The sequence below is a fragment of the Chiroxiphia lanceolata genome, chromosome 33, assembly GCF_009829145.1.
Source record: "Chiroxiphia lanceolata isolate bChiLan1 chromosome 33, bChiLan1.pri, whole genome shotgun sequence".
Lineage (NCBI taxonomy): Eukaryota > Metazoa > Chordata > Aves > Passeriformes > Pipridae > Chiroxiphia > Chiroxiphia lanceolata.
The window spans coordinates 297,651-316,533 of NC_045669.1; the positions used below are offsets into that span (position 1 = coordinate 297,651).

At 57.2% G+C, this 18,883-nt stretch overlaps 1 protein-coding gene across 1 annotated transcript; it reads right to left on the reverse strand.

Annotated features, from left to right (window-relative positions):
- Positions 1 to 4,065: 4,065 nt before the first annotated feature.
- On the reverse strand, positions 4,066 to 7,885 carry LOC116779932 (PHD finger protein 7-like). The gene is made up of 7 exons (XM_032674445.1): positions 7,524 to 7,885; positions 7,335 to 7,426; positions 7,148 to 7,249; positions 6,867 to 6,991; positions 6,627 to 6,789; positions 6,433 to 6,539; positions 4,066 to 4,183 (listed from the first exon to the last, which is right to left on the reverse strand). The coding sequence occupies exons 1-7, from the start codon at positions 7,564 to 7,566 to the stop codon at positions 4,066 to 4,068; spliced, it is 750 nt and encodes a 249-aa protein (XP_032530336.1). The 5' UTR covers positions 7,567 to 7,885.
- Positions 7,886 to 18,883: the final 10,998 nt, after the last annotated feature.

Here is an 18,883-nt window from a genome sequence, read left to right on the forward strand (position 1 = left end):
AGCAAAGACTGTGACAGGGTCCTGCCAAACAAGACAGAGACTTGATGAATTCACATCTGTGCCTAGGAGAGCTCCATGAATAATGCTCAGACAATGAGGAAATAGGGTGAATGCTTTATTTTCCCAGTCATGGCTACAGCAGATTGCCTGGAGCTGTGTGAAGGCTGGGTGCTCAGTGGTTAGCTCAGCCTCTTTGACATGTAAATAAAATTAAACTTGCAGGAGTCATCAGACAAGACAGTGATTAAAACTCTGGGCTGAGGAGAGAGAGCTCCCAGGACCGCCCCCACACACACACTGGTAGTATCTGCAGGTTGTCGACTTAAAGGCACAGACATGTCTAAGGACAGTTGACCCTGAAACTATGACAAAAACTATTTCCAAATTCACAAGAAGTCTATTTGAAAACCTGCCCTCTCACATAAATAGTTCTTTTTATTTGCAGGTAACCCTGAGCCATCAGCTCTGGGCAGCGTGCCATGCTCTCAGGAATTACAGCCCCTCAGGCAGTCGTGTAGCTTTGCCTCTGGCACCCCCTAAATAGCTTGTGTGGCCTCTTAGTCATTCTGATGCCAACCCCTGCACAAGAATGGGTTTGTTCACCCCTGCCACACAGCAACCTTCGGAGTGAAATCCAGCAGCTGGTTTTAGACAGCTCCCAGGACCTGTCCCACTTCAGGGAGGGTTTTTTAGAGCCTTTTCCACGGGTCTCCCTCCCCTGGCTGTGATCTCCCTCTTTGTCAGCACTGTCAGGTTTGCCCACCTGAAGCCCCCTCCATCTCCTCCCTGCTGCTGGAACTGCTGAGGTCAGTTCTGGACTCGGTGGTGCCTCCAGCACTGAACCACCCCAGGAGGAACCAGGACCTCAAGGATACCTGGAGGAAAATGACTGGATGCTTTTCAGAAGCAATGAAGTGCCTTTTTTCTTCTTCACAGCATCCAGGATGTCAGACTGCTTTGTGCTACATGTCCATTTTGTTCTTGTTGTATTGGTGTACTTTATATTTGCATTCCTTTTTTTTTTTTTCACTTGTGTTACTGTTTTCCATAAAGTATCTACCATTCTTGTGTACAGACACACTGAGGTGCCACGATCACTGTGTATTTCAAGAAAATCAAGTGCCCTGCAGTGACCTGTGTGTCCAAGATGCTTCCTCAGCCCTTCTGTGGAGCTGCAGGGGCAGTGCCTTTGTGCAGAGGAGGAGGGAAGAGATTCCCAGCCCAGCAGCAGGGCCAGGGCCAAGGGCTCCTGCTCTTTCCACAGCTGCTCTTTGCAGCTCCCCACTCCCCTTGCCAGCCCTGCTGTGGGTGCAAGGCCTGAGTGCTCCGGCAGCTTGGTCACAGTCCTGCTGCGTGTCCGTGCTGGGATCACAGGCAGGGACAGGCCCTGGCACTGCTGGCACAGTTTGGGGGCACAGCGGGAAACAGGGTCTGACTGGGGCTGTCCAAGCACCGTCCCCAAGGAGCACAGCTTGGTGTCGGGGCAGGGGAGGGTCAGGGACAATCGGCCAAGGTCCCTCAGTCCTTCCTGTGCTCTGGGAGGGATGGGAAAGGGGATCAAAGGAGCCAGTGGGTGTCAAATGCCCCCAGATCTCAAGGGACAGGCTCGCGGCTGAAGGGATGGAGAGCAGCCCTGCATCCGAGGCCATGGGGATAGTGGGGGATGAAAAGTAGGATGGGAGCCAGCAATGGGAGCTCACAGCCCACAACCCCCCCGTGTCCTGGGCTCATCCCACAGCGTGGGCAACAGGGGAGAGGGGTTCTGCCCCTCTGCTCCGCTCAGCTGAGACCCCACCTGCAGTGCTACCTCCAGCTCTGAGGTCTCACCTGAGCAGAGCAGAGGGGCACATTCCCCTCCTCCCCTGCCCCCGGGATGAGCCCCGCACATGAGGGGTTTCCGGGCTGGCTCGTGTCCCATTTGTCACCCACCAGCACCCCCAGAGCCCTCTCCCAGCAGGGACTTCCATCCCTTCCTCCCCCAGCCTGCACCGATCCCGGGGGTTGCTCTGACCCGGCTGCACCACCTTGGTCTTGTCCAACCTCAGCAGATTCCCGTGTGTGTCGGGAAACGGGGGGAAGGGGAATTCACCCGACTCTTGGAGATTTGTTTGTCTGGTGGTGCCCCAGGGAAAAACAAAACCCTGTCAGTCCCATCTAGTCTGTCCCATATTCCACCCAGGAACCCTCCACCAAACAGATCCACAATGAGGTGGGGGGAATTCCAAGGCCCTTTTTCGGGGACTGACACGTCACAGCCAAAGGAAAACCCCTCAGTGGATATTTCCACCAGTTACTCCAGCATTGACAAAACTGGCAGCACCTTTATAAAGGACTTCCTCCAACAGTCTGTGGAATAACACTCTTTATTAATACAAATTGGCACAGGTTAAAGGTTCGTGGTCGTCAGGGACAGGGTCTGGCTGCAAAAACACTCTTTGAACAACGTCAAAATTGTTAAAGCAAAGTAAAGCACAAATTCTAAACCAAACCAAACAGGCGCCACCTGTTCCTTGCTGGTTGATGGATCCCAGTGTTCCCAGTCCCTCCCAGTCCTTCCCAATCCATCTCTTACCCCTGTAACCCCCTCCCAGTCCCTCCCAGTGACCCCGTTATCCCCTCCCAGCTGATGTGTCTCCACTTGGTCACCTCTCTGGCAGTGGTTGCCGGCGCCGCCTGTTCCCTGCTCCCAGTCCCACCAGTCCCTCCCACTCCTTCCCAATCCATCTCTTATCCCTGTAACCCCCTCCCAGTGCCCCAAGTCCCTCCCAATGCCTCCCAGTGCTCCCAGTCCTTCCCAATCCATCTCTTATCCCTTTAATCCCCTCCCAGTCCCTCCCAGTACCCCATTATCCCTCTCCCAGTGCTCCCAGTGCTCCCAGTGCTCCCAGTGACCCCGTTATCCCCTCGCAGCTGATGTGTCTCCAGCTGGTGACGGCCCTGGCCGCAGTTGCCGATGCCGCCTGTTCCCTGCTCCCAGTCCCTCCCAATCCTTCCCAATCCATCTCTTACCCCTCTAACCCCCTCCCAGTCCCTCCCAGTGCTCCCAGTGACCCCATTATCCGTGTCCCAGGCCATGTGTCTGCAGCTGGTCACTGCCCTGGCCGCGGTTGCCGGTGCCACCCGTTCCCTGCTGACCGAGGGCTCCCAGTCCCCCCAGTCCCTCCCAGTGGTCCCAGTCCCTCCAGTGCCTCCCATTCCCTTCTCTTCCCAGTCCCTCCCACTTCCTCCAGTGTCCCTCATTCCCTTCCCAATCCCTCCCAGTGCTCCCAGTGACCCTATTACCCTCTCCCAGTCCCTCCCAGTGCTCCCAGTTCCCCTGTTTCTCCACCCCAGGTGATGTATCTCCAGCTGGTGATGGTCCTGGCCGCGGTTGCCGGTGCCGCCTGTTCCCTGCTGGCCGAGGGCTCCGGGGCGGCCGCGGGCTCCGGGATCCTTCCCTTCACCGCCGGCGGCTTCATCTCCCTGGGCACCGTGTCCGTCATTCCCAAGATCCTGCGGAATTCCGGCCCGGGGCCGGTGCTGCTGCAGCTGCTGGCAGGCATGGCCATGATGCTGCTCATGGCCCACCACGAGTAGGGGGGAATCCCGGGAAAATCCCTCCTTCCCGACCCTCTGGATCCCAGTGTTCCCATGGGAGCATCCCAGTATTCTGGTGGGAGCGTCCTGCTGGGAATGGGATCCGCAATTCCTGGCTTGGGACCCCAAAATCTCTCCAGGCCTGGGACAAGATAGGCCAGAGCAGTGTCTCCAGTCCTCCTGGAGCAGACAAGCTCAGCCAAGCCAACCCTGGACACCCGTTGCCAGGCCCAGGGGCACCAGACCCAGGGTCACCAGGGTACTTTGCCTTTTACCTGTGCCCAGACCAGCACAGCCATCACATTCCCAGCTGGTTATGTTGTTCCTCAGTCCACAGCAGTGTCTGTGGGTGCCCTTGGCAACACAGGAGGAGCACAGCAGCAGTTCCCAGGGTCTGGGGAAACAAACGGGTTCATGGAGGAGCTGAGCTCTTCTCCTGGGTGCTTCTGCTTCAAGCCCTGCAGAGCCCTGGGGTGCAGCTTTGGCAACTTACCCTTCCTCCTCTGCCTCCTGCCTGCCTCCTGGAAAAAGGCACTCACTGGCATCACAGTGCCTGTGTCTGTCTCCCATCTCATCGAATGCATTAAAGCTCCCCCATGATGGTGGCCTGATGGGAAAAGGAAAACTGATGAGCTCCCTCTGCCCCGGCATCGGGCAGGTGCAGGGTGTCCCTGCCCTTCCCTGCAGGTCACAGTCTGTTTCACAGCAGGAAATGGTGGCCCGTCTCTGGCCACAGATGCAGCAGCTCTGGAAAGAGCAGAGCAGCCCCATCAGCAGCAGCCTCAGGGCCTCCTCCTTCTCCCAGAGCTGCTTGGAAGGGCTGGGCTTTCTTGCTTGGGGTCTGGGTTAAACTCCAGCAAACCCTGCCTGGCACAAATCTCCCTGCTCTTGTCAGGCTCTCTCACCTTCTGTGCCACCCAGGAAACTACATCTAGGATATCCCTTGGGAGAAAGCCAAAGAGTCCTACTTGACCATCATTGTGCTGAAGAAGGTGGCTGGCAAAAAACTGAGACTCACTAATGAGAGAGTGGCAGGGACTGCCTGTCAAAAAATGGAGGGAGCCCACGGAGCAACTCACCAGGCAGAACTCGTGGACACAGAGCCCATTTATCTGAAGTTTTTTTCCCCACAGATGTCCGGGTCGGCCTCTGAAGGGTGACACAGCAGGCATGCTGGAGGGGAGAGAGACAATGGCCCCGGGCATGGCACCTGTGCTGCCCACCCCGACAGCCCCTCTGCCAGGCTGCGGGAGGGGCACTTTGCTCTCACCTGGCTCTCTCCCTTTGGGGGCCTGCTCCTCCCTGTGTGACATGGGACGTGTCAGCGGTGGGTCCCTGTCTCACCGTCCCACCGGTGAGTGCGCCTGGCAGCACCTGGTGCTCTAACACGGCTCCTGTCCTGGCGACTTCTGGATCTGCTGGATGAGTTCGGCGTCCGACGCTGCTGGCGGGAGTGGTGTTGCCTTTGGGAAGTCCTGGCTGCTGTCTCCCTTGGGTTTCGCCTCCCAGTACTTGGTGCTGGTGTGCAGTTCCTGCCATGGGGACTTCTGGACCGGCCGGATGGATTTGGGGTTGGACGTTGCAGGCGGGAGCGGTTTCGCCTGGGGGATGTCCCTGATGGTCTCTGCCTGGGCCTGCGCCTCCCAGGACTTGGTGCTGGCACATGAGTCCTGTCCAGGGGACTTCTGGACTGAAGGTGTGGATTTTGGGCCCGACGTTGCCGACGGGGGTGGTTTTGCCGGCGGTCAGGCCCCCGACTGCTGGAGCAGCTGCTGTCCTCAGTTGCTGGGAAGCTGCTCTGGGATGACCCTGATGTTGCCTGACTGTCAGGGCTGGAGCTGCTCGTCTCTTGTGAGGGAGATTGCAGAGACTGCTCCGATGTTGCCTGGGGGTTGGTACGGTGGTTGCTGGTCTGTGGTGCTGAAGATCCAGGGGATGGCACCTGGATGCTGGGGCTGGGGCTGATGGTCTCCAGTGGTGCAGAACTGGGAGACAACCCTGATAGCACCAGGCTGCCTGTGTTGGGGTTGACGGTCTCGGGTTCCCTGGAGCCATCAGAAGGCTCCAATCCTGACTGTCTGGCCACGCTGACACCAGCAAGCTCTGACTCATCTCGGGAGTCTGTGAGGGGAAGCAGGAATGTCAAGGCCACCCCAGACCTGGGCCAGGATAGGCCAGAGCAGTGCCTCCAGCCCTCCTGGAGCAGACAGGCTCCGCCAAACCCACCCTGGGCACCCACTGCCTGACCCACAGTCACCAGGGTGTTTTGCCTGTTACCTCTCCTCAGACCAGCACAGCCATCACATTCCCATCTGGTTATGCTGTTCCTCAGGCCAGAGCAGCGTCTGTGAGTGCCCTCGGCAGCACAGGAGGAGCACAGGAGCAATTGCCAGGGCCTGGGGAAGCAAACGGATTCATGGAGGTGAGGACAAAGTGTCCAAAGCGTGGGATTATCTGGCTGAGCTCTTCTCCTGGGTCCTTCTGCTTCAAGCCCTGCAGAGCCCTGGGGTGCAGCTTTGGCAACTTACCCCTCCTCCTCTGCCTCCTGCCTGCCTCCTGGAAAAAGGCACTCACTGGCATCGCAGCGCCTGTGTCTGTCTCCCAGCTCATTGAATGCATTAAAGCCCTCCCATGATGGTGGTCTGATGGGAAAAGGAAAACTGATTAACTCCCTCTGCCCCGGCATCAGGCAGGTGCAGGGTGTCCCTGCCCTTCCCCCTGTGCCATTTCCAGCTCCTGCTGGAAGCTGAACCCGGGACTCAGGGACCAGGGCAGGGCCAGGACTGCTGGGGCAGGCCCTGGCACAGCACAGCACTTGCACCCCCTGTGTTGTGAGCCAGGCAGAGGGACACCAACCTCAAGGGGATTTGGATCCCCACGGTGAACATATCTCTTATAAATGCCTCATCATTTCTGCAGAGGGGGCACTGGAAGGAGAAACGACCAGCATGCAGAGCCTGTCCCTGCAGGAGAAACACAAGCAGCAAGAGTGAGGCCCTGGTGCTGCTGAGCCCCTGCTGTGCCCCTCAGGGTGACAGAACCACTCCTACTTGGATGCAGTCCCTGTGGAACCAGGTGGTTTTGCAGGCTGGGCACACCAGGGTGTTGAAGGTCTTTCTGTCCTCCACAGGCTCCATGCAGATGAGGCATTGGGTGCCTGGCTCTGGTGTCGCCTCCACTGCCTGCTCTGGGCTGTGTGCGGGGCAGAAGGCCCTGGGGGGAAAAGGGGTGGGTGAGGAGAGAAGTGCTGGGCCCTTCCCTGGTGGTGGTGAGGAAGGGACAGCAGGTACCTGAATGGTCTGCAGAACTGGGTGACACAGCCTCCCTGCTTGGCACAGGGCAGGTGGAAGCTCAGGTCACAGTTTCTTCTACAGCAGGAAATGGTGGCCCCTCTCTGGCCACAGATGCAGCAGATCTGGAAAGAGCAGAGTAACCCCATCAGCAGCAGCCTCAGGGCCTCCTCCTTCTCCCAGAACTGCTTGGAAGGGCTGGACTTTCTTGCTCGGGTTTTGGGCTAAGCTCCAGCAAACCCTGCCTGGTACAAATCTCCCTACTCTAGTCAGGGTCTCACCTGCTGAGCCGCCAGGGAGACTACAGCTCGGATCTCCCATGAGGGAAGACACCAGAGTCCTCCTCGATGAACCGGGCGGTCAGGAAAGTTGGTGGCAAAAAACTGCAGGAAAATGACACTCACTGATGAGGAGAGAGTGGCAGGGACTGCCTGTCAAAAAGTGGAGGGAGCCCACAGAGCAACTCACCAGGCAGAACTCGTGGGCACAGAGCCCATGTATGAAGAGTTTTTCCCCACAGATGTCCAGGTTAGCCTCGGATCGCTGACACAGCAGGCATGCTGGAGGGGAGAGAGACAATGGCCCCAGGCATGGCACCTGTGCTGCCCGCCCCGACAGCCCCTCTGCCAGGCTGAGAGGGGGGCACTTTGCTCTCACCTGGCTCCCTCCCTCTGGGGGCCTCCTCCTCCCTGTGTGACATGGTGACTGTCAGCAGGGAGTCCCTGTCCTTGGAACACCGAGGTCTCCTCCAGGTGCTCCTCCACTGTCTGTGCAAAAGAAGCGAGAGGCGTTTGCAACAGAGGGGCAGAGCCCGGGGGGTTAGGGCCCCCCTACTGCCCCTGACTCCTGTCTCTGTCCGCCTTCTCCTCCTTTTTTCCTATCCACTGTAGCCTCGTCAAAATGCTCCTTCACTGAGTCTGAGAAGGGCGAGGTGACTGTAGCTGCAGCACAGGCCAAGAGCCCCAAGCTCTGAGGCTCTCCCTGGGCAGCGCTGTCCCTCCTCTTCCTTCTCCTCTCGTTGTCAGGTAACACTGATACTGGGCCCGAGCCCAGAGTCCCGTTTTGTGCCCTTGGCCCCACGGGTCACAGTGGCCACTGTGACCTCAGCACCCTGCACCTGAAATATGGGCAGGGATGGCCCCAGCCCCCACCACCCAGTGTGAGGCGGCCCCTTGGCAACCGAGGTTCCGCAGCGGGTCCCGAGCCCTCGGTAACCACAGAGCCGGGGCGGCTGCTGCTGCTGCAGCAAGCGCAGGGTCAAATGCCAGGCCCTGGGGCAGCCACCGAGGACTGTTGGGCAGCCACTGCTGCACGAAAAGGGCTGTTCAGGCAGTGCCACTCCAGGGCTCTGGCCCTGGCCAAGGCAAATCTCTGCTCCTGCCCCTGGCACAGGGAACACTGCCAGCACATCAGGGATGCTGATTCCCCAGTAGAGGAGCCTGAGGACTGCAGGAAAGCCGACATCACTCCAGTCTTCAAAAAGAGCAGCAAGAGGGACCCAGGAAATGACAGGCCCAATACGGTCACCTCCATCCCCAGAAAGGGGACAGAACAGCTCATGCTGCATGTCATCTCTAAGCCTGTGGAATAAAAGGAAGGGAAAATCATGCTTGACCAGTCTCCTAGCCTTCTGGGCTGGAACGATTGGCTGGCTAGATGAGGGGAGAGCAGTGCCTGTTGTCTGCCGTGACTTCAGCAAGGCTTTTGACCCTGCCTCCCAGAAGACCCTCACAGGCAGTTCAGGAAGTGTGGCTTAGATGAGTGGACACTGAGGGGGTTGAGACCTGGCTGAATGGCAGAGCTCAGAGAGTTGTGAGCGCGGGGCTCAGTGCTGGGGCCAGCCTTGTTTGACCGGTTGCCCAGTGACCTGGCAGAAGGGACGGAGAGCACCCTCAGCACGTTTGCTGATGGTATGGGACTGGGAGGAGTGGCTGAGGCACCACAAGGCTCTGCTGCCGTCCAGCGAGTCCTGGGCAGGTTCAAGCATTGGGCACAGAGGCACCTAGTAAATAGCAAAAAAATCCGGTAGCTGGGTCTTTGTCTCGCTGCCTGAATTCAGGCTGGCAGGCAGATTTTAAACCAGCACAGGACATAGCTGCCCCTTGTGTAAGTACCACACTGCAGCGCAGATTAGAGCCGTAGAAGGGTAGAAGGCTTGGGGTTGGGAGAGCCCTTTAAAGGTCACCCCTTGCAAATCCCACAGCCTCGGGGCTTCCACAGGCAGCCCCAGGGCTCTGGGCAGGGCACAGTCCACAGATGTGCCTGGGGGACAAGGCTCCTGTGCTGGAGCCTCTGTGGAGCTGCTGGGAGCCGGATGTTTTTCCCTGAGCTGGTTGGAAGGGATGGGGTTTCTTTCCTGGGGTCTGGGCAGAGCGCAGCTCTGATGTCCTGTCCCACTTGGCAGGTTTGGGGAAAGGTCGATGGGAAATCTCTGGATGGTGCACGGGGCAGTTTTTGCCTCCAGGGCAGCGAAGCCCAACCCGCGGCGCTCGCCGTCCTCTCCTGCGCTGCGTTCCCGGGACCCTCCCCCGCTCGGGCCCACGATCATTTCAGTGCCCAAGTTCGGAGCCCGCGCTCCCCTCAGTGCCAGAATGTTCCCGACGCTTTTCCCGGGCTCTCCCTCGTGCCCGAGCGCCGCCACTCCAGCGCCGACCGCGGCCGTTCCCAAAGTGCCGACCGTGTGCGGGGAGGGCGGGAAGGCTCGGGGCGACTGAGTGCGGGGGCTGCCCCGGGCAGAGCTCCCCCTGCGATCCCAGCGCACTCCCGGCGGGCAGTTTGGAGCCAGGCAGCCATTCCTGCGGGCTCTTGGAGCGGGAAGCGGTCGCCGCTGGGTCACAGCGCACAGATGTGCCTGGGGAAGAGGCTGCCCCGGCAACACTGCCGTGCGCGGGCAGCGGGGGCCGCCCTGAGGGGAACCCCGCCATGGCACCGCCGGGGCCGCCCTACACAGCCGGGCTGCGGCTGCCCACACCTGAGGGGAACCCCGCCATGGCACCGCCGGGGCGCTCCTGCCCCCGGGCCGCCGGCAGCAGGGACAGGACGGGGCTGCCAACACCCCGCCAGTGCTTCCCTGCCTTCAGTGCATCAAGGCGGTGGCACCGCTGGATTGCAAAACATTCCAAACGTCTCCCTTGCAACACCAAGGGGAAACCACAGAATAGGAAGGAAAGGAAAGCTGTGCCAAAAGCCAAGGGGGATGAAAGGGAAACCTGCGCAAAGATACTGCTAAGCCTTGGGCTTTGCAATTAGCCTCCAATGTCTCAGGTGAAACATTAGGATGAAACAATCTGCTAAACTCTACAACATCCAAAGTACCACTTGCCTAATTTTGCAAATGCGTAAAAATATTTTAAAAAGCAATCCTATACATTTATTGAAGGGATTTGATAAAGGGATTTGATATGTTGCTGACAGAACCAGTTTCACGTGTGTGATGTCCTTGATGCTTCCTGGCTGGGGGTGCATCTCCCAGCACTTGGCGCTGCCACACGACTCCTGTCACGGCAACTTCTAGATTGGCTGCATTAATCTGGGGTCCGACGTTGCTGGCGGGACTGGTTTTGCCTTTGGGATGTCCTCGATGCTTCCTCCCAGTGTCCTCCCAGTGTCACCAGTGGGGTCTACTGTCACCAGTGACCTCCCTCAGTGTCACCAGAGGGGTCTGTGACCATCCCAGTATCACCAGTGACCCTCCTAGTATCACCAGTGTCACCTTTAACCCCTCCCAGTGTCCCTCCCGGGGGTCTCCCCGCCCTAAGTCCCCCCTCACTCCTCCCCTGGGGGTCTCCCCTTCCCTCTCGCCCCCAAAACACCCCAAAACTCCCCCAAATCCCCCCCAAAACACATCCATGACCAGCACCACGATCCCCGACAGTCGCCCCGCCGACCTCCCCAGCATGGCGGCGCCGGAAGTGACCACCGAGACGGAGGCGCGCACGCCGCGCCGCTCTGCCCGCACCAACTCTATCGTCAGTCCTTCAGCCGGAGTTTTTCGGCTTTCCCCGGGTTTTTTCCCCCTTTTCCCTGATTTTTCCCCTCCCGTAAACACCTGAATCCCATAAACACCTGAATCCCCTCGTGGCATCGCCAAGTCCTGGATTTCACCCTCTGGGCTCGTCCAAATGTTTTCATTTTAATCCACCAACCCCATGGTTTGCTACAACCCTGAATAACAATATTAAGGAAAAAACCACGCCCGAAATTCCCAAAACTCTCTCGGAATTCCGCGATCTGCACGTGTGGATCCCACTCCAACCTCTTGGGATGACCCAGACCCCACATCCTGGATTTTGGGAGGGGGGTGAGGCCGTGTTTTTGGTCCCAAATTGTGGGGGGGGGGGGGGGGAAGTTGGGAATTGTGGATCCCGTTCCTGAGGGGATGATCCCATGGAAAAACCAGGATGATCCCTTGGGAAAATTGGGATATGGCATGGAAAAAGAGACCAGAAGGAGGTGTTTGGGGTGGGAATTGGGGAGGATTTGGGGGTTTCAATTTGGGAATTGTGGATCACATTCCCAAGGGGATGATCCCATAGGAATACCGGGATGATCCCAGATGATCCCATGGGAACACTGGGATCCAGGGGGTCAGGAATGGGAGGTTTTAGGGTGGGATTCAGGGACGATTTGGGGAATTGTGGATCCCATTCCCAAGGGGATGATCCCATGGGAACACTGGGATGATCCCACGGGAAAACTGGGATGATCCCAGATAATCCCAGGGGAACACTGGGATCCAGGGCGTCACTGGGAGCACTGGGGGGCACTGGGAGGGAGTTACTGCGATAAGAGATGGATTGGGAAGGACTGGGAGGGACTGGGAGCACTGGGATCCCTCAGCCAGCAGGGAACAGGTGGCACCTGTGGATTGGTTTGGAGTTTGTGCTTTGCTTTACTTTAACAACAATTTTGAGATTGTTTGAAGTGTGTTTTTGCAGCCAGACCCTGTCCCTGAGCACCAGGAACCTTTAACCTGTGCCAATTTGTATTAATAAAGAGTGTTATTCCACAGACTGTTGGAGGGAGTCCTTTATAAAGGTGCTGCCAGTTTTGTTGATGCCGGAGTAACTGGTGGAAATATCCACTGAGGGGTTTTCCTTCGGCTGTGACATGTCAGTGCCCAAAAAGGGCCCTGGAATTCCCCCCACCTCATTGTGGATCTGTTTGGTGGAGGGTTCCTGGGTGGAATATGGGACAGACTAGATGGGACTGACAGGGTTTTGTTTTTCCCTGGGGCACCACCAGACAAACAAATCTCCAAGAGTCGGGTGAATTCCCCTTCCCCCCGTTTCCCGGCACACACGGGAATCTGCTGAGGTTGGACAAGACCAAGGTGGTGCAGCCGGGTCAGGGCAACCCCCGGGATCGGTGCAGGCTGGGGGAGGAAGGGATGGAAGTCCCTGCTGGGAGAGGGCTCTGGGGGTGCTGGTGGGTGACAAATGGGACACGAGTCAGCCCGGAAACCCCCCGTGTGCGGGGCTCATCCCGGGGGCAGGGGAGGAGGGGAATGTGTCCCTCTGCTCTCCTCAGGTGAGACCCCACCTGCAGAGCTGCCTCCAGCTCTGGGGGTCCAGATCAGGAGGAATGAACCTGCTGGAGTGGATCCAGAGGAGGCCACAAAGATGCTCTGAGGGCTGGAGCCCCTCTGCTCTGGGACAATTGGGATTGTTCAACCTGGAGAAGAAAAGGCTCCAGAGAGGCCTTAGAGCCCCTTCCAGTGCCTCGAGGGGCTCCCTGAGAGCTGCCGAGGGATTTTGGACAAGGACCTGTAGTGATGGGAGAAGGGGGAATGGCTTCCCACTGACAGAGGGCAGGCTTAGGGGGATATTGGGAAGAAAGTTTTCCCTGTGAGGGGGGAGGCCCTGGCACAGGTTGCCCTGAGAAGATGTGGCTTCCCCATCCCTGGAAGTGTCCAAGACCAGGATGAACAGGGCTTGGAGTAACCTGGGCTAGTGGAAGGTGTCCCTGCCCATGGCAGGGGGTGGCACAGGATGAGCTTTGAGGTCCCTTCCCACCCAAACCAATCCATGATTCGATGATTCTGTGCTGAGACAGGTCCCTGTTGTGGGCAGTGACTGTAAACCAGCCCATTATCCCAGTGAAAACCAGGACAACAGGACAGAGACCTCCTGCTGAGTCTGGTCCCCCCCCCCCCCCCCCTCGTGCAGCTACTGAGGGACTCTGGGAACCAGGAACTTGGGAAAGCAGACATAAATGTGGGGAGAACAGGACCCCCTTTTCTCCTCCCCTTTCCCTCTGTGAGTCACCACAACACCTCCCTGTGGGTCACGGCCTGAGGAGAACAGCCAGGCCTCAAATCCATTTGGAACCAGAGGGTGGCAAAAATCCCACAGGAGGGACTGCAGGAACAAGAGGAATTTCCCAGGTGCTCCCAGCCCTGCTCAGAGGGAAGGAAAGAGACAGTCCAGGGGGGATCAGCTGCACCTCAGGCACCCTGTTCACGTCTCTCGTCCATCTCTCTCTCAAACACCAAACTGGGGACATTTCCCTCTTCCAATGAGCTGCTGCTCCCACAGTTTGGAGTGTCCAGAGTGGGATCATTGGTGTTGAGGGGCTGTAAATGCCTCCTTCTTGAGCGGCTTCACCTCCCCTGGGCCCCTCCTCAGTCAACGTTCATGAATTATCCAACAAACGAGGCATGAAGCAGAAAGGGGCACAAGGAAAATCTTCCAGGTCACTGCCGGCTCCTGGGGAAAATCCAAGGCAAAGAGTCAAGTCATTCAGCTGAGATGTTTTCCCAGCTGCCCCACAATGGTCTCTTGTGTCTGGTCAGGGGCCCGTAAGGATGGAAGGTGTTGTGGAAATGTGGCCAAAGGTGAGTGGAGAATTGAGGCTGTGTCAGGTGCCGGGAGCCCCCGCTCAGTGCCTGTCCTTGATCTCTGCCCACGGGGGTCCCAGCACAGAGAGGCCTCTGAGGAGGGTGGGGAGGGAGGGAGAGTGGGGCGGGAAGGTACCATCCTGCTGAGGGACAGCGCTGGGCCCAGGGCAGGGCAGGGCCATCCCTGGGGACAGGGGCACTGGGGCAGCTGTGTCCCAGGGCCAGCCCAGTGTGGAGCCAGAGCCCTACTGGGCTGCCAGTCCCTGGCCCCCCCTGCCTGGGCCAGCTCAGCAGAGCGGGGCCCGGCTGATGCGGGAGGACACGGTGTGCCCAGCTGGGACAGGGGCAGGGCCAGCAAAGGGCATCTGCCCCTCTGGGCTCTGCTCGGGGAGGGCGTGGCTGGACCTGCACCACTTGGGGGCTGCAGTGCCCGCAAATGGGCTGGAGCCGGGCACTGCCACCACCCCAGCACTTCCCTGGGCCCAGCCCTTGTCTGCCAGGGCCAGCATTGCCCAGTGCTCCCCAGTGCCTGCCCAGACTGGAGATCCCAGTCACCCGGCTGTGCCCATTGCCCGTCAGCCCCTTTATCTCCCAACTCCCTGTTTCCATGTGACATCACATCCTTCATATCCTTCCTGTGACATCACAGTCTCCCCTGTGACATCATGTTCTCCTCTGTGGCATCACATCCTCCACGTGACATCACATCCTCCTCTGTGACCTCACATCGTCCCTCTGATATCCCACCCTCTTCTGCGACATCACATCCTCCCCTGTGACATCATGTCCTCCACTGTGACATCACATCCTCTCTGTGACATCTCATTCTCCTCTCTGACGTCACATCATCCCTGTGACATCATGTCCTCCTCTGTGACATCACAGCATTCCTGTGACATCACATCCTCCTCTGTCTTCTCATCCTCCTCTTTGTCATCACACACTCCTCTGTGACATCACATCCTTCCTTTGACATCACATCCTCGTTTCTGAAATCACATCCTTCCTGTCAGTCTTATCCTCCCCTGTGACGTACCGTCCTCCCAGTGACATCACGTCCTTCTCTGTGATGTCACGTCCCTCTATTTGACATCACATCCTTCCGGTGACATCACATCCTTCATGTCTCCTTGTGACATCACATCCTCCTCTGTGACATCACATCCTCCCTTTGATATCACATCCTTCATATCCTCCCTGTGACATTATATCCTCCCTGTTACATCACATCCTCCTCTCTGACATCACATCATTCTTGTGCCATCACATCTCTCCTGTGACATTTCAGCCTCCCCATAACATCACAGCTCCTCTTGTGACATCAAGGGTCCTCTATGATGTAACATGTATCATATGACATCCTACCCGTGACATTACTTTTTTCTCTGTCACATCACATCCTTCATATCCCCTTCTGTGGCATCACATCCTCCTCTGTGATGTCACATCCTCCCCGTGACCTCACATTTTCCCTTTTGACATCAGCTCCTTCCTGTGACATCACATCCTCCACTGTGACATCACATCCTCCCTGTGACATCACATCCTTCATATTCTCCCTGTGACATCACATAGGCCTCTGTGACATCACAACCCCCACTGCGACATCATAACCTTCCTGCGACATCACGTCCTCCTCTGTGACGTCAGAGTCCTGTGTCATCACATCCTTCCCAGGACATCACAGCTCCTCTTGTGACATCAAGGGTCCCCAATGACGTAACATCTGTTGTATGACATCCTTCCTGTGACATCACATCCTTCACATCCTTTCTCTGACATCACATCCTTCACATCCTTCCTGCGACATCACATCCTCCTCTGTGACGTCAGCTCCTCCCCGTGACATCACATCCTCTTCTCTGACATCACATCATTCACATCCTTCCTACGACATCACATCATCCCAGTGACATCACATCCTTCCTGTGACATCACATCTCCCCATGACATCACATCCTCTTCTCTGACATCACATCCTTCACATTCTTTCTGTGACATCACATCCTCCTCTGTGACATCACATCCTTCAAGTGACATCACATTCATCTTGTGTGATCCCATCCATCCTCTATGACATCACATCCTCCTCTGTGACTTCACATCCTTCACATCCTTTCTGTGACATCACATCCTCCACAGAGACATCACATCCTCCCCTGTGACGTCACATCCTCCGTGTTACATCACATCCTTCATACCCTCTCTGTGACATCGCATCTCCTTCTGTGACATCACATCCTCCACTGTGACATCACATTCTCTCCTGTGACATCCCATCCTCTCTGTGACATCTCATCCTCCTCTCTGACGTCACATCATCCCTGTGACATCACCATTCTTCTCTGCGACATCCTCATGTCCTCAGCTTCTCAGAGTCCCTCAGTAGCTACACGAGGTTGGAGGGAACGAAACTCAGCCGGAGGTCTCTGTCCTGTTGTCCTGGTTTTCACTGGGATAATGGACTGGTTGACAGTCACTGCCCACAAAAGGGACTTGTCTCAGCACAGAATCATCGAATCATGGATTGGTTTGGGTCGGAAGGGACCTCAAAGCTCATCCCGTGCCACCCCCTGCCGTGGACAGGGACACCTTCCACTAGCCAAGGTTACTCCAAGCCCTGTTCATCCTGGCCTTGGACACTTCCAGGGATCCAGGGGCAGCCACAGCTTCTCAGGGCAACCTGTGCCAGGGCCTCCCCCCTCACAGGGAAAACTTTCTTCCCAATATCCCCCTAAGCCTGCCCTCTGTCAGTGGGAAGCCATTCCCCCTTCTCCCATCCCTACAGGTCCTTGTCCAAAATCCCTCGGCAGCTCTCAGGGAGCCCCTCGAGGCACTGGAAGGGGCTCTAAGGCCTCTCTGGAGCCTTCTCTTCTCCAGGCTGAACAATCTCAATTATCTCAGCCTGTCCCCAGAGCAGAGGGGCTCCAGCCCTCAGAGCATCTTTGCGACCTCCTCTGGATCCACTCCAACAGGTCCATTCCTCCTGATCTGGGCCCCCAGAGCTGGAGGTAGCACTGCAGGTGGGGTCTCACCTGAGGGCAGCAGAGGGACACATTCCCCTCCTCCCCTGCCCCCGGGATGAGCCCCGCACACGGGGGGTTTCCGGGCTGGCTCGTGTCCCATTTGTCACCCACCAGCACCCCCAGAGCCCTCTCCCAGCAGGGACTTCCATCCCTTCCTCCCCCAGCCTGCACCGATCCCGGGGGTTGCCCTGACCCGGCTGCACCACCTTGGTCTTGTCCAACCTCAGCAGATTCCCGTGTGTGATGGGAAACGGGGGGAAGGGGAATTCACCCGACTCTTGGAGATTTGTTTGTCTGGTGGTGCCCCAGGGAAAAACAAAACCCTGTCAGTCCCATCTAGTCTGTCCCATATTCCACCCAGGAACCCTCCACCAAACAGATCCACAATGAGGTGGGGGGAATTCCAGGGCCCTTTTTGGGCACTGACACGTCACAGCCAAAGGAAAACCCCTCAGTGGATATTTCCACCAGTTACTCCGGCATCAACAAAACTGGCAGCACCTTTATAAAGGACTCCCTCCAACAGTCTGTGGAATAACACTCTTTATTAATACAAATTGGCACAGGTTAAAGGTTCCTGGTGCTCAGGGACAGGGTCTGGCTGCAAAAACACACTTCAAACAATCTCAAAATTGTTGTTAAAGTAAAGCAAAGCACAACCTCTAAACCAAACCAATCCACAAATACATTAGGAAGCAAAAGCCAGCTCTAGTCCTTCCAAACAGTGACTAACACACAGAGCTGACACTTCCCACCCAGCACAGGCGTCCCTGATGGGGAGGAAGGCAGGTTCAACCCCTCCGTTGATCCCAGCAGGTTCAGTGGAAATCTCTCTCAATTGTTTCCCCATTTCCAACTCTCTTTTATGTTCTTTCTACAATTGTTTCTGGGTGCCTGGGGAGCTTTGTGGGGCATCGTGACCTTATCCCAGCCGGGAAGCGACAGCTGGAGTCTCTTTGCTGTCCGGGAAGTAGCAACTGGTTTTCCTCTCTAATTCCTATTCTATGTTAACTTTTAGCCTTATCTCTCTTTCCACACTCTGGCACCATTTCTGTGGCCTGTCCAGGTCCCCCTGGATGCCATCCTGTCCCCCAGGTGTGTCACCTGCCCTGCTCAGCTCAGTGTCACAGGCTCAGGGTGCCCTCCATGCCTTGGCCTCCATCATTAAGGAAGATGCCGGATACTGGGGCCAGGAGTGAGGAATTGGAGGGTGTGGAGTCCACTTGGGGATTCCTTGCTGGGGATAAGGGCAGGGACAGCAGGATTGGGAAGGGGGCAGCAGTCCTCAGCCTCTGGAGGTGTCTCGTGCAGAGAGGGAAGGACAGGAATGGCTTTGAGAAAGATCTTGCAAACTGCCATTGGAAGAGGTGCCCAGGATGAGATGGAATTCCCTGTGGTGGAGGTAATCACATCCCCTTGGGGCGCAGGGGCTGTAAATGCCCCCCCTGAGCGACTTCACCTCCCCAACATCCACCAGAGACTCCCCCACCCCCTCTACCTCCATTCTGGATCCTGCAGAGGAGGGGTGTTTTCCACAAGGCCAGGAAGGTCAGGGAGCTGCCTTGCTCCCAACGCTGAAGAAACAAATGCCTTGCTGCTTAAAGATGCCAAGTCTCTGAGCAGTTCTGTCATTCCAAGGTTTTTCTGCATCAGTTCATATCCCCCCTTGGAGTCTGTTTTGCCTGTGAAGGTGATCAGGAAGTGACCTCTGCCAGCTCTTGCCTCATGAATCCTTGGTTGTTTTTTTCTCTCCTCTGTCCAGTTGCAGAGGGGAGTGAGAGTGGCTTTAGGGGGTCCCTGGTGTCCAGGCAGGGCCAACCCACTACACCTGCTGTCTGTGCCCTGTGACTGGACCTGGTGACAGTGATGGGACGGAGCACGATGATCCTCCCTCCCTTCCCTGGGTGCTGCTGGGTAGACCTGGTGTCTGAGCTCAGAGGGTAGACCTGGTCTCTGGGCCTGGCAGGTAGATCTGGTCTCAGAGCTCAGCAGGTAGAACTGGTCTCTGGGTGCCGCTGGGTAGACCTGGTGTCTGAGCTCAGAGGGTAGACCTGGTGTCTGAGCCCAGCGGGAACACCCGATCCCTGTCTGTGCACTTGTCCCTTGAGGGGACAGGCATCCCCCTCGTGCCCAGTCCTTCAGCTCCTCTGCCA